General features: G+C 38.6%; 1 protein-coding gene across 1 annotated transcript; it reads left to right on the forward strand.

Moving 5' to 3' along the window:
- The first annotated feature begins 1,368 nt into the window (after window positions 1-1,368).
- LOC104241519 (protein PHYTOCHROME-DEPENDENT LATE-FLOWERING) lies at window positions 1,369-13,323 on the forward strand. The gene is made up of 12 exons (XM_070147852.1): window positions 1,369-1,763; window positions 3,923-3,965; window positions 4,117-4,181; window positions 4,268-4,348; window positions 5,449-5,529; window positions 6,356-6,517; window positions 6,590-6,688; window positions 6,763-8,138; window positions 9,443-9,669; window positions 9,748-9,896; window positions 11,080-11,118; window positions 11,207-13,323. Exons 1-12 carry the CDS (start codon window positions 1,590-1,592, stop codon window positions 12,770-12,772), a joined length of 4,062 nt encoding a protein of 1,353 aa, XP_070003953.1. The 5' UTR covers window positions 1,369-1,589; the 3' UTR covers window positions 12,773-13,323.
- The last annotated feature ends 566 nt before the right edge of the window (window positions 13,324-13,889 follow it).

Consider the following 13,889-nt stretch of genomic DNA (forward strand, 5'->3'; position numbering starts at 1 on the left):
ATTATGCGAATATATATACATAAGATACAATATATATACTACAAGAAAATATATTATGCGAATATATATACATAAGATACAATATATATACTACAAGAAAATATATAAGAGAATATATATACATAAGATACAATATATATACTACAAGAAAATATATTATGCGAATATATATACATAAGATACAATATATATACTACAAGAAAATATATTAGAGAATATATATACATAAGATACAATATATATACTACAAGACAATATATTATGCGAATATATATACATAAGATACAATATATATACTACAAGAAAATATATAAGAGAATATATATACATAAGATACAATATATATACTACAAGAAAATATATTATGCGAATATATATACATAAGATACAATATATATACTACAAGAAAATATATTAGAGAATATATATATACATAAGATACAATATATATACTACAAGACAATATATTATGCGAATATATATACATAAGATACAATATATATACTACAAGAAAATATATTAGAGAATATATATATACATAAGATACAATATATATACTACAAGACAATATATTATGCGAATATATATACATAAGATACAATATATATACTACAAGAAAATATATAAGAGAATATATATACATAAGATACAATATATATACTACAAGAAAATATATTATGCGAATATATATACATAAGATACAATATATATACTACAAGAAAATATATTAGAGAATATATATACTACAAGAAAATATATAAGAGAATATATATACATAAGATACAATATATATACTACAAGAAAATATATAAGAGAATATATATACATAAGATACAATATATATACTACAAGACAATATATTATGCATGACAATTTAGTGTTTTACTATTGTTTTGTTATTTTCTTTTTCGTCAAGCACTTTAATAATTAGATCTACATATATACTATATATATATTTTTAATATAGCCATGATACTACAAGAAATTGCCTTAAAAAAAAAATCGCTAGGCCCGCGAAGCCCACGAGCCCGGTCCGTTAAGCATAAGACCATGTGGGCTTAGGCCCGTCACGGGCCGGTTCCACCCATTGAGCCCACGAATCCCGGGACCGCCAGAGCCCAAGCCCACGAAGCCCAGTCCCACGAAGTCCGGCCCGTTAGGCCCACGAAGCCCCGGGCCCGGGCCAGAATACAGCACTACACCTTCTAAGTAAGATAAATATAAAGGGAATGGACTATCCGCAAGAACTTTAGGGTCAATACCAGCCCAAGAGCCCAATACTAATGTGGGCCTAAACTACCAAAGAATTGGATCATGAACTTCAACCTGGGCTTCCTTTGCTTCGTTTCCTTTTCGGTTCTCAATTCTCATGTTCTTCTTTTGCCAAAACTAAACAGAAGGAACTCCCAAAACGTCCCGACTCAGGTCCTCCCCAATTGGTCTCTGCATCAGCTCTGTGCTTGTTATTATGCCCAATACACAAGAGATTACTTCATCCACTGACTTAATTTGAAGCTTTTTTAATTGAATCATATAATTTTTCGTCAAGTCTCCGACGTCGGATCAGTCGGGGTTGTAAAATTCCGGCAATGGGGATTTCGTTTAAGGTCTCCAAAACCGGTTCAAGGTTCCGGCCCAAACCAATACAGCCCGAGACCTCAGCGTCTGCTGAAGAAGACGACGTCGCTTTTGAAGCTACCAAAGGAAGGAATTCTGTTCTTCCACAAAATGAATCCAATTCCGCATCTGCTGGAAAGCTTTCGGTAATTTTCTTATTCACATGTTCTGTAATTGGATATTGCACTTCCAATTTGTGCTTCTTTTACTGTTGCTATAGCACTCAATTCTGTTATTATTTTAGAATTTACCCTCTAATATCTTCTGGCAAAAAAAAAAAAAAAATTTGAAATGAGTTGCACTTGAGCTCACTTTTGCGATTTCCATAATTTTCTTTATGATCCATCCCACCCTATTTATTTCATTGTAAAACCATGAATGACTTCTGAACAGTATGTGACTATCTAGGGAAGTAAAATATAAAGGGGACATTTGGTTCCTGGACTAGTTATGCTGGGATCGTAATACATGGGTTATTATACTGTAAATAATATTACGGTGAATACTAATACAAATTTTTTATTTCACATTCTTTCCCATGTAGTAATAATGCACAATTTATATCAGGATTAGTTTTCTTATAGCAAACTAGACTAGCTCAAAGAGTATAGTTAGAATTTCCTAAACTTTATCTCGTGTATCTCGTCTACAGTTGATTTGGAGACTGTAGAAAACCTAAAAGCGTGAATGCACATGCAATAAAGGTAAATGGGACTCCTAAGCAGTGTTGTGAAGAGCGTGAAGCAAGGAAAAGCAACAAGCCCCTTTTCTCTTAAAGCTAGAAGCAAGAAGCGAAGCGCTCGCTTTTTTGAAGTGAAGCGGAATTGAAAAAAAAAATATTAAAATAAATACTGCATAGGCAGCACATGTAACTGTAAGCAAATGTCAATACTTCAATGTAAAAACTAAAAAGTAGCATCAATTAAAACACAAATGAGCATCCTATTCTTCTACAATATTGTCAAATTCTTGTATTCCACTATCATTATTCTATTGCTCGTCATCTTCTTCAACTTCTTCTTCTTCAACTAGGGACAAAGGATAAAGGATATGAAAAAAATGCAGTAAGTATACGAAGAAGGGCAGTATAACTAAAACGAAAAAATAGGCAGCATTTCAATCTTTTTATCACTGAAACAGTGTAAGAAAATGAAGAAGAAGAAGAGGAAAAGAATGAGAAAGAAGAACTGAAGGGGAAAAAAAATTCGCCAGCATTTCGCTGCTATTTGGATGCTGAAACAGTGAAAGAAAAAGAAGGAAGAGGAGGAGGAGGAGGAGGAAGAAGAAGAAGAAGAAATCATCACATGCCTGGGGCCAAACTTGATGATCTTGAAGTTGAAAAGTGTAGAAAACTTGAACCCTAGGTCGCCTCTTTCTTTCTCTGTTGCTGCTGCTCGATGGTGTTTTTAAAAAAAGACAGCTCTTTTAATTAAATATGTTGGCAGCCCAGTTTTAAAGAGAAGCGCTCGCTTCTTAGTTCTTACGCTTCGCATCGCTTCATCGCTTCTCGCTTTTTCAGTGGAAGCGAGCGCTTTTGTAAATCTGCTACGCTTCAGCTAATAGAAGCGCCAGATACCTCGCCTCGCTTCACTTCTCGCTTTAAGCGAGGAAGCGCTCGCTTTTTACAACCCTGCTCCTAAGTAATGAAATTTAATAATGAAAGCACATAAATGATACCAAACTTTTAGCAAGATCAAGTTGGAGTTCTAAAATGTGGTTTAGTGAGAGAACCTAGTTGTCAGCTTGCTGCAAATGGTTATTCCCTAATAGACAGTTGCTTGACTCATTTTCACTAGGGGAGCTCTTGGTAATGGGGAGCTCTTGGTATAGGAGCTTTAGTTTTTAGATTTTTTCTCCTTTTCTTTTGAGGACGTGTTATTATCCCCAATCCTCGTAAACACCCCAGGAAAAAAGGATCTTTCTTGCTTCATAAAAAAAGGATCTTTCTTGACACAGATAATCCCTTTTCCTTGGGCTATGTAGCAATGAAATGGCCAATTATCAGTTATGGACCATGGCATCTCATATTTATCTCTACTTAGTGGAGGGGATGAAATGGGATATCTATAGATCATGCAACTAAATGTCTTTTTCTTTTTTATGACAATCATTTTGGTGAGTGAAAGATAGATGAATCTGTGTATTTGTTTGTCACTTGGGGATAGAGGGAGCATTCATAAACTTGATAAAGATTGAGGGACACAAATAATTTTTGTGATATTCTGTTCAATCATTGTAGATTATGTTTCTTTTGAAAAATCTCTCAAATTTCTTATTTCACTGATAACATCCTCGTCTGCCACAGGGTGACGTTGTTCATGGGAGCAAGGATGTTACCGGAGTCCCTGGTAAGTGAAGATCTTGTGAAAGACTTCATGTATATTGGGAGGACAAGTGACTCCATCCATTCTCCCGTTATCTTACCATTTTTCATATCTTTATGTCAAAAGTAAATGCATTTCTCAGTGTTCAGCTGTGCTTATTGTGTTATATGAGCAGATAATGAAGTTTCCTTTTCATTGTGCCTTTTCCTGGATGGATATTCTTTTGGGAAGCCCTCCGAGGTTTGTTATTAATCATCCTATAGTGGCAATATAGTGGTTGTCTGGCTTTTTGGCTGAGAGTCTTATGTCTTCCTTCTTGATTGCAGAATGATTATGGGCATCAAGTCTCTGAAAATGTTCCGAAATTATTGCATCCATATGATAGAGCATCTGAAACTCTCTTTTCAGTAAGTGTACTGTCAGCTTTCTTTTTCTCTTTTTTTCTTATCTCTCTCTATCTCTGGGTGTGTGGATAATCTGTTGCTTCGTTCCCGAACTCTTTTTTAACAATTAATTGCATCAATAGCAAAAGAAGATAGTCTGTAAAATCTGTACAAATTGGGATTGTTGTTCAACCACAATCATCTATCAAGTTCTTCCAACTACTATACCAAAGCAATTCTCTCTTTACACCAAATATATAACTGAAACTATGATATTTTTATTCTTAATTTACTCGCACGAGACAACTTTCTACTCATCCCAAATATGTCAAAAGAGACACAATGGCTGTTCTCCGAACTGCATACATTGGTAACCTCCAATGCCTCTGTCTTTAGTAGCACCAAGAGAAAAGCCCGGGGTCCGTATCCGTGATGTAAGGCTCCCATGGACCTGTAGTTGGTGTCCACTCTTTGTCTTTACAAATGATTTGCTTCCTCTTCCTTAGATTATGCGCCACTAAGGTCGCATCCTGCACTGCACTACCAAGTGAAAAAGAACTGCTCTCTGTGGTGGTATCCAAAAATAACAGTCAGCACCTATCTCTTCTCCGTGGCTTCTATTAATTCCATGTATTTAGCACCCGACTTCCTCCATATCCTCTTGTCTTCCCTTGGGGAGCTTGTAAAATTTTGTTCTTCAGTTAGTGCTTAGTCACAGCTGTTTAGCTATTAGCAAACAGTAGTTTATTTTCCTGCAATTCTAGTATGATTGAGAGACAGAAACGTAATGTTCATTTTTGAGTGGAACTTTTCTGCCTATGTACTTTTGATCTGCAAAAACTTTGTGGTTTGGTCGTCTTTCATTTGGATTGTAATTAGCTTTTGTAATAATAAGTCGAGTCAATATTTAATTAAACTGGAGGAGTGAAAGCCACTTTCTTTTGGGAATGCTTACCAATATCAAAGCCATTCCGTTTGTCACTCTTTTCCTTTCGAGGAGGGACTTCGCTTCACTCTTCCTGAAGAAACCAAGTTTGTGGTTACATAAATGATAACCGGCTTTTACAAAGTTCGGTCTAGTTTTGTTATCTAATATTTTATTTTGTATATTTGTGCACGTGGAGGCAATTGAGTCTGGACATCTGCCCAGTGATATTCCGGAGGATATACCTCGCAAGTTTGTTGATGGGACCCTAGTCTGCGAGGTAAGGTTTCTGGTTCCAGAAGAGCAACTTTGATTATATCTCCTATAAGATTTAAGAGATGCTAGTAGACCAGCTTGTTCTTATGAAATAATGCTCCCTCCCTCACAAAATGAATGAGGGAATTGGAGTGCAAGAGTTAAAGCATCTAATATTCAGTTTGGATTAGGACATCGATTTTTCAATTCTTTTGAAATATAGTTACATATTTGGTAATGCATAAAAGATATTATAAATCATAGTGTTGTATATTTAAAATATTCTGGCACATTTAAAATTATCCTTATAAAATAAAAAGTTATTACTCCCCAAGTATTATTTGTGTCGTATAAATGGGAGAGGGAGTATTAGATTATGGGTTCAGAACTTCTAATTCTGCATCTTTACTTTAAGGGAAGAGATTAAAACAGAACACTCTCTTTTAACTGGATGCCAATCACTCAGCTTTGTCCTTGACTTTATCTTTTTACCTCGAAAATAGAAGTCTTCAATTTACTGGTTTGGCGGTTTTCACTATAGAATTGGTTATTGTACTTCATCATCGTCTTTTTCCTACTGAAGACTTAAACTTTGTTACCTTCTACATTTTCTTTCTTCTTCTTCTGAAGTGACCGTGGAAACAGCCTCTTGCAGAAATGCTGGGTAAGGCTGCGTACAACAGACCTTTATAGTCCGGCCCTTCCCCGGACCCCGCGCATAGCGGGAGCTTAGTGCACCCGACAGCCCTTTTTCCTTCTGAAGTGACGCTCTCTGTCCCTTTCCCTATCACTTACACAAAGATTTAGGGTAGTCTTTCATTTCTTAATTAGAGATGGGATTACTATTGCAGGTGCGAGATTATCGGAAGTGCTTTTCTGAAGCTGGACAAAATGTGCCTTCAGCCACTGGTTGTCCCATTATTAACAGAATTTGTCTAAAAATGTCTCTTGAAAATGTGGTGAAGGACATTCCGCTGATTTCAGATAGTGCTTGGACATATGGTGATATGATGGTTAGTAAGATCGACTCTTCTTAGTGGCATTCAAATGGTTTGTATTTTAGAGAATATTTATTTATACTGTAGGAAATGGAATCCCGGTTATTAAGAGCCCTACAACCACAACTTTGCTTGGACCCAGCCCCAAAGTTAGACAGGCTCTGCAACAACCCAGCCTCCTCAAAGGTAGTGTGCTTTTATCCATCTTCATGTGGTAAAAGGAGCTCATATATGTAAACTGTGCTGTGTACTGTTTGCAGTTAACGTTGGGTATAGGCAATTTAAGGAGGAGAAGACTAAGGCAGCTTCCAGATGTTATTGCCACATCTAATGATAAAATCCATGGGAAAAATGTTTGCATAGATAGAGTGCCCGAAAGTTCAAGGTCAGGAGATGGTGGACAGCTTGTGTCGCAGCCTGCTCATGAGAATCTGAACCCACAAAATAATGGACCAAGCAATATGGTGGCACTAAGAAGTAACAGTTTTGGGTCTGAGGCCTCTATTCCAGCATCGCCTTCCGTATCGCTCCAAGCAAAGTATCAAATGGGGGTTTTGAGTCCAAGAATCATGCAGGACCATAGGTCAGGAGTTTTAAATGCATCGGCAGCTTCTCCTGCTGGGCCAGACATGATGCTCTCATATACGGATGCTATGAGCTCTGGTGCTGCTTCTTTACATGGTAAGAGAGAGAATCATGATGGCCAAGCTTCTCCTCTGTCCTTAAATAAGAGGGCAAGGTTTACACATATGAGTGCTGATTCCAATCAACAGCAACTTGTAGGAGGACAAATAGATGGCTCTCAGGCTCCAGATTTGCACTGGAAGAATCCTTTATTACAGCAGCATTCAGTTCCCAGGGGAATTCCATATGCTAATACAAGCATGCAAAAGTATCAGCAACAGATGTTTGAAGGGGGTCTGAACCAGGAAGCTGGAACAATGCCATTCACTGCAGGACAGCAAGGAATAAAGTATAACTTAAAGGAAGAGCCTGCTGAGGTAGAGAGATTGGACAAGTTGGAGCCAGGAAGGACTAAAAATGAGATGCAGGTGGTGGAATCGGATATGAACCTTATGGTTTCCCAGCAGGCCCGACTTCAGCAGAGACTGCCTCAGCAGTTTATACGATCTGGCTTCCCTCAGGCACCCTGGAATGGCCTCGGTCAGCCTCTTGAAAATAGTCTCCGGAAAGAGGATCCATTCCAGAACAGGAAATTAGTGCAAAGTCCTCGTGTTTCTGCAGGAGGTTTGCCTCAATCTCCTTTATCGTCCAAGTCTGGAGAGTTTTCTAATGGTTCAATAGGAGCTCAGTATGGTGCTGCTGTGACTAGTGGACTAATACAATCACTGAAGGAGAAGCAAGCAGCCACATCTGCTGCTCCTGCTGGTGGCACAACATCTATGACTTCTAGCGCCAATGATTCCATGCAGCGGCAACACCAGGCTCAAATGGCTGCAAAACGGAGATCCAATTCTGTTCCTAAGACCCCCATGATGAGTGGAGTTGGTTCTCCTGCCAGTGTCAGTACCATGAGTCTTCCAATAAATGCAAGCAGTCCTCCTGTAGGATCTGCACATTCAGCTGACCAAATCATGCTTGAAAGGTTCTCCAAAATTGAAATGTTGACAACTAGGTATGTTTTGGGACATTTTTGTGACCATTTAAATTAGCTGTCTCTTTGAATCAGCGCAAGTTTATTATGTTCAATAGAGCACGTAAATTGTGTCATCTTGGGTCAGAGGACACACCACTCCGCATGCATGTGTTACCTTTTGGTAATTGGTTTATTCAAAATAGTCATCTGTGACTGTATTCCATCCTTATAAGGAGCTGATTGGTTCAATATCTCTGGTCTAGAAGTGCCATACTTATAACAACAGAAGCTGTCTTATGTGGGACAAACAAGGTTACTGGTAGACGAGAAGAGTGTGTATGTGCATGTGTGTGGGGGTGGGTTTGGGGGGTGTGGAACTAGAAGAGTGGCTGCTCTGATATTCATAAAATTTTCTGCTAAACCTCACATATGCTATACTTGTACGAGAATGTAAAAATGTAATCAAAGGTTTATGTTGAAAAAAAGGTAGAGTTAACAGCTGCTGTCATGTTCCCTATTTCTTGAACGACAACTGGAGGAGAATAATTGAGACCGAATTAAGTAAAATTTTAAACTCTTTGCCCGGTTTCTTGCAAATTATGCAAAATACCATCATGTGAATGCACAAAGATGACAAGGCTCGAAAAGAAACATGGTCCCTATTCTGCCGAGTTGGACTCTTGCTGCTTTTTCAAATTCATTATCGTGCTATACAGTGCAGATTTGATGTAAATTATCTGATCACTTTGATATGGTCCAAAATACGGACAAGACAAAACATGGGATGGAGGGATAACTAAATCTTTTTTCCTGGTCTCTGTTTTGTCTTTCTCTGTCATTCCTACAGTAATGATCATGGTTTTTCTTTTGGGATAAAATTGATCATGCTCTTAAACTTTTCTATTTTACAGCTTAAGTTGCCCTTTTGGTTTCTTCACTGCTTTCTTCTTGCACCCTTTAAGTTTTAGCTAAACCCAAATATCTGCCTCTAGCCCAACGATTATGCCTGAAATGTGTTGCAAAAGGCATCCAATGCTGACATCTGAATTTATATCTGTATTACTTAATTGGTGTTGATAAAAACTTGTACATAGAGCTCTGGTTGGAGTGATGACTTACAACTTCACATATCACCCCTGCTTCTCTCTCTCTCTCTCAATTAGTTCTTTAAAACCCCTTGCTTATTCAAGTCAAATAAAGTAATCTTTTACTTCAGATGTAATGTATATCTTCTTATTTATCAGCTTGCGTTTTTAACTATGTAATTTTCTTAGCCACTGTGCCTAAAGCACGATATTTACTCTTATTGAAAATCTTCAAAGGCTTAAGTCTCTGAATTTCAGGTTTCAACTTAATCCCAAAAAGAGTAAGGTCGAGGAGTACTCTAGCAGGAAGCCAAATGCCTTTCCTACTCAACAGCTGCTAACTCATCTTTCCAATGATTCAAACAATGAGAATGTCAAGGATGAATCTTCCAAAATGTCATTGTCAAAATCACTAGTAGGTGGCAGTACGAATGTTTGCAAAACAAGAGTCTTGACTTTTCTGCAGACAGAGCGCATACTTCAAGGTCTGTCTTAATCCACTCTCTGTCTGTATCATTTGCTTTATTTGTAACTGACTTTGACTGCTTGATGTTATCTACTAGGAAATGGTTTTTCATATGTTCCTAAGGTGCGGACCAGAATGATCATGTCAGAAAAGCCGAATGACGGCACTGTGGCAATGCATATTGGAGAAATAGAAGATGCTGAATACTTTACTGCTGAGGATTACCTCCCAACACTGCCGAATACGGTGAGTTCTGAGCACACTATTTGTTTTTTATGGCACAGACTGGATACCCTCCTCTTGTGTTGTCCACTCGTATTACTTAATCAAGTAGGATGAGTTTCCGTTCTAAAGCCAGCTGTTGTGAGCTGAATTTAAAATTTCAAAGCTATATGAAAAATTGGAAACAGCCTCTCTACCTGCATTAGGTGGGGGTAAGGTCTACGTACAGACTACCCTCTCCAGACCCCACATGTGGGATCAACCTGGGTTTGTTGTTGTTGTAAAAGCTATATGGAAACCCTGAAAAGTGAAGTGGAAGAATGATAAGCAGTCCATAACTCCTGATCTAGCTTCCAATATGGTGGAACTTTCAAATTCCATTTCTGCTAGCATGTGCCAATCTTAATGTTGCAAATCTGTCCAATACTCATTGGAACTCATTAAATTTGGCTTGAATCTATTCAAGGCTAGCAGTTGGATACTTTGATCAAACCAGCACTAAGATGGTATGCTGGTATTTACATCAGAAAAGCAAGAGTGTTGTCCCTTCTAGTTGGGCAGGAACTAATAAAATCTATCATTGTTTCAGCATCAGTGACATATTTAATTTAAATGAAGGCAAAAATATACAGTCAGTTAGATATTGTAACCCTTTCAGCTTTGTTTTAATTAGAAAAGGTCATATTGAGCTAGAACTTATAGTTGTTCAAGCTATCTTGCTATAGCAGCTAGGTTGAGTAGAAATTTCGTCATGCTGATCAGGTTTGAATTGAACTATGGTGTATAACCTTCCAAGTATCTCATAAGGCGAGGTATCCTGAAATACTGACATTTATTAATCAAATCTTAGGATCAGTTGATCAAATATTTAATGACAATTGCCTTTCATACGCATTTATCGATCTTTGATGATGTTCACGACAGATGAATTCTGGATTTTAGACATTTAATTGGATTTCTCTAAGCAAAGTCTTAGTAAAGCGAGTAACAGAAATAACTAGGTGTAATTTTACGAGATGCTCAAGAGACATCAATTCGTGGATATGGTAAGGTGTATCTGAAACACGGAGAACTGGAGAGCTCATGGTAGCTTCTAAAGAGTCGTCTTTCATTTGTTTCAACCATTTTAAATTGGGATGCCAGTGGAAGAAATTTACAGTACTCTCATGCATTTCTGATTCTTATGCCTGAAATTTTCTTGTGACAGCACTTTGCGGACTTGCTTGCAGCACAATTTAGTTCACTGGTAAGTTAACTGCGTAAAATAGAAATTGCTAAGGATCAACATTGCTCCAGCTACTTGTCCTTATATTGCCTCACCAATGTGTTTGCAGATGGTACGCGAAGGATACCTTGTGGAAGATCATGTCCAACCAAAACCAATCCGCATGAATCGTGCTTCAAGTAATCAAACTAACGTGCCAGGAATGCCACCAAATGGGGCAGGAGCTGATCTGCAGCAATACTCTGAAGGGGTCTCTGGTCAGTTGTCCAATGAGCTTGCAAGGCCCTCTAACAGTATTAATTCGTCAGTAAACTCACCCCAGAACATGCAAGGCCAGAGAATACTGCCTCCTGGGAATGCTCAAGCATTACAGATCTCTCAAGGACTCCTAAATGGGGTTTCAATGCCTTCTAGACCTCAACAATCTGATCCATTAGCCCCTCTGCAGCGGCAGCAGCAGCAGCAGCAGCAGCAACAACAACAGCAGCAGCAGAATCAACATCCTCTGATACAACAGCAGCATCCACAGTTACAGAGATCTCAACTAATGCTTGCTTCGAATCCAATTGCGCAGTTAAATACAGTTGGCCAGAATTCCATGCAGTTGGGTAATCAAATGGATATCAAAGCATCCCCAATGCAACTTCAGCTATTACAACAGCAACAGCAACAGCAGCAGCAACAACAGTTGCAATCACAACAATCCCAGCCACAGCATTCACAAATGCAGAGGAAAATGATGATGGGCCTTGGTAATGTAGGTATGGGGAACATTAGCAATAACATCGCTGCACTTGGTGGTCTTGGTAATGTTATGGGCATGGGAGGTGTAAGAGGAGTTGGTGGACCTGGAATTTCAGCTCCAATGGGAGCCATGGCTGGCATGGGCAGTATATCTCAAAACACAATAAATCTGAGCCAGGCATCTAATATAAGTAACGCAATCAGCCAACAACTTCGTAGTGGGGCACTCACTCCGCAACAAGCTGCGCTCATGCAAACCAAGCTGAGAATGGCACAAAACCGAACAAATTTGTTGGGGAGCCCACAGTCAAGTTTAGGTGGTATTACGGGAATTAGACAAATGCATCCAAGCTCTGCTGGTCTTTCGATGTTGAGCTCCCTAAACCGAGCTAATATCAATCCAATGCAGCGACCAGCAGTGGGTCCAATGGGTCCGCCAAAGCTAATGGCAGGTATGAATCTTTACATGAACCCGCAGCAGCAGCAGCAGCAACAGATGCAGCTACAGCAGCAACAAATGCAGCTACAGCAGCAGCAACATATACAACAGCAGCAGCAATTGCAGCAGCAGCAGCAGCAGCAACAGCAACAGCAGCAAGAGACAGCTTTGCCTCTACAGGCTGTAGTTTCACCTCCTCCAGTGGGCTCTCCATCAAATCCAACTATCCCTCAACAAATGAATCAAAATTCCCAGCAGCCACAGCAGCAACAGCAGCATCAACAGGCCAGCCCGCAGCAGATGAACCAACGAACTCCTCTCAGCCCACAACTGAGTTCAGGGGCTATTCATCCTATGAGTACTGGCAATCCAGAAGCATGTCCAGCAAGCCCTCAGTTGAGTTCACAAACCTTGGGGTCAGTAAGTAGTATAACCAATTCCCCAATGGAGTTACAAGGTGTGAACAAGAGTAATTCAATTAATAATGCCTAATTGAGATGGAAGCTGCAACTCCTTTGAAACTGTAAGGTGTTGGTGTTTCACCCCTCCCATGTCTAGGCATACATCTCGGCAGGTTATGGTGATGAAACAAATAGGCGCCTCTTGCCAATGCTTGTTGGAACAGTTGTCTTTGAAGATTGTGGAACATGGATCGTCTGGTTTATCGAATCTCAAAAAGTGAAACCATTCTGGTAAACCAAAAAGTACTTGGAAATAACTTGCAAATTAATTTCTTTTTGCTTGGGGGAGTGAAGAGGGAGCTTTTATCTCCTGAGCGGGCTGAACGTACTCATGCTCAGATGTCGATCTCTGATAAGCTGGTAGAGCAACTGATACTCTTAAGTTTTATTCATAAGTTTGGGTATTCTTTACGAGATATCCAATTCAATTGTCCGGATATGTTGTGATCAAATCATGTTGTAGTTCAATATGATCCTTGGTAGCAGATTATAGTTCACATCAAAACATTTGTAACCTGGTCGATAAACGTGTAAATGAGCACGATGTTTATGTATATATAGTTTCTTATTTTCCTGGTCAAAGAGTCAGACTAGTTTGACCAGAATCTAAACGTTTGATATATCTATATATTTATATAAAGCTGGGAATAGAAAAAGTAACTTTGACACTCTCTAATGCTAGGATTCCTATTTATCTATTCTCTCTTTCTTTTGGCATTTTTCTCTTAGTTTTTCCTGAAAAAATGGCAGAAAAAAAAATACCCTACTTATGTTATCATTTCATTAATTTCTTTCCTCATTATTTTGGCCACACCAAGAGGTTCTAACGTATGAGTTAAAATATGTTTTTAACTTAGAAACTTCATTGTCACACTGTATATAACCTTCTATGCGAAAGTAGTTAGTGACAATTCACCCTTAGTTGGTAGATGGAGGTGGAATTAGGTGGATTCACGTGGTGGTCATGAGCAGCATAGAAGGCGGAGAAGAGAATAAGATGGCGGTTTGATTTATTTTATCGGGTATGTCTGTCTAGTTCTGGACACAATCAGTTGATCATTTTAGAGAAATTTTCACAAAGCTATGTTTAGTGGTTATTAGCTAGTTGTAGCTACCATTTACTATATTACTTCCTAAAGCTATGTTTT

The sequence above is a fragment of the Nicotiana sylvestris genome, chromosome 6, assembly GCF_000393655.2.
Source record: "Nicotiana sylvestris chromosome 6, ASM39365v2, whole genome shotgun sequence".
Classification (NCBI taxonomy): Eukaryota; Viridiplantae; Streptophyta; class Magnoliopsida; order Solanales; family Solanaceae; genus Nicotiana; species Nicotiana sylvestris.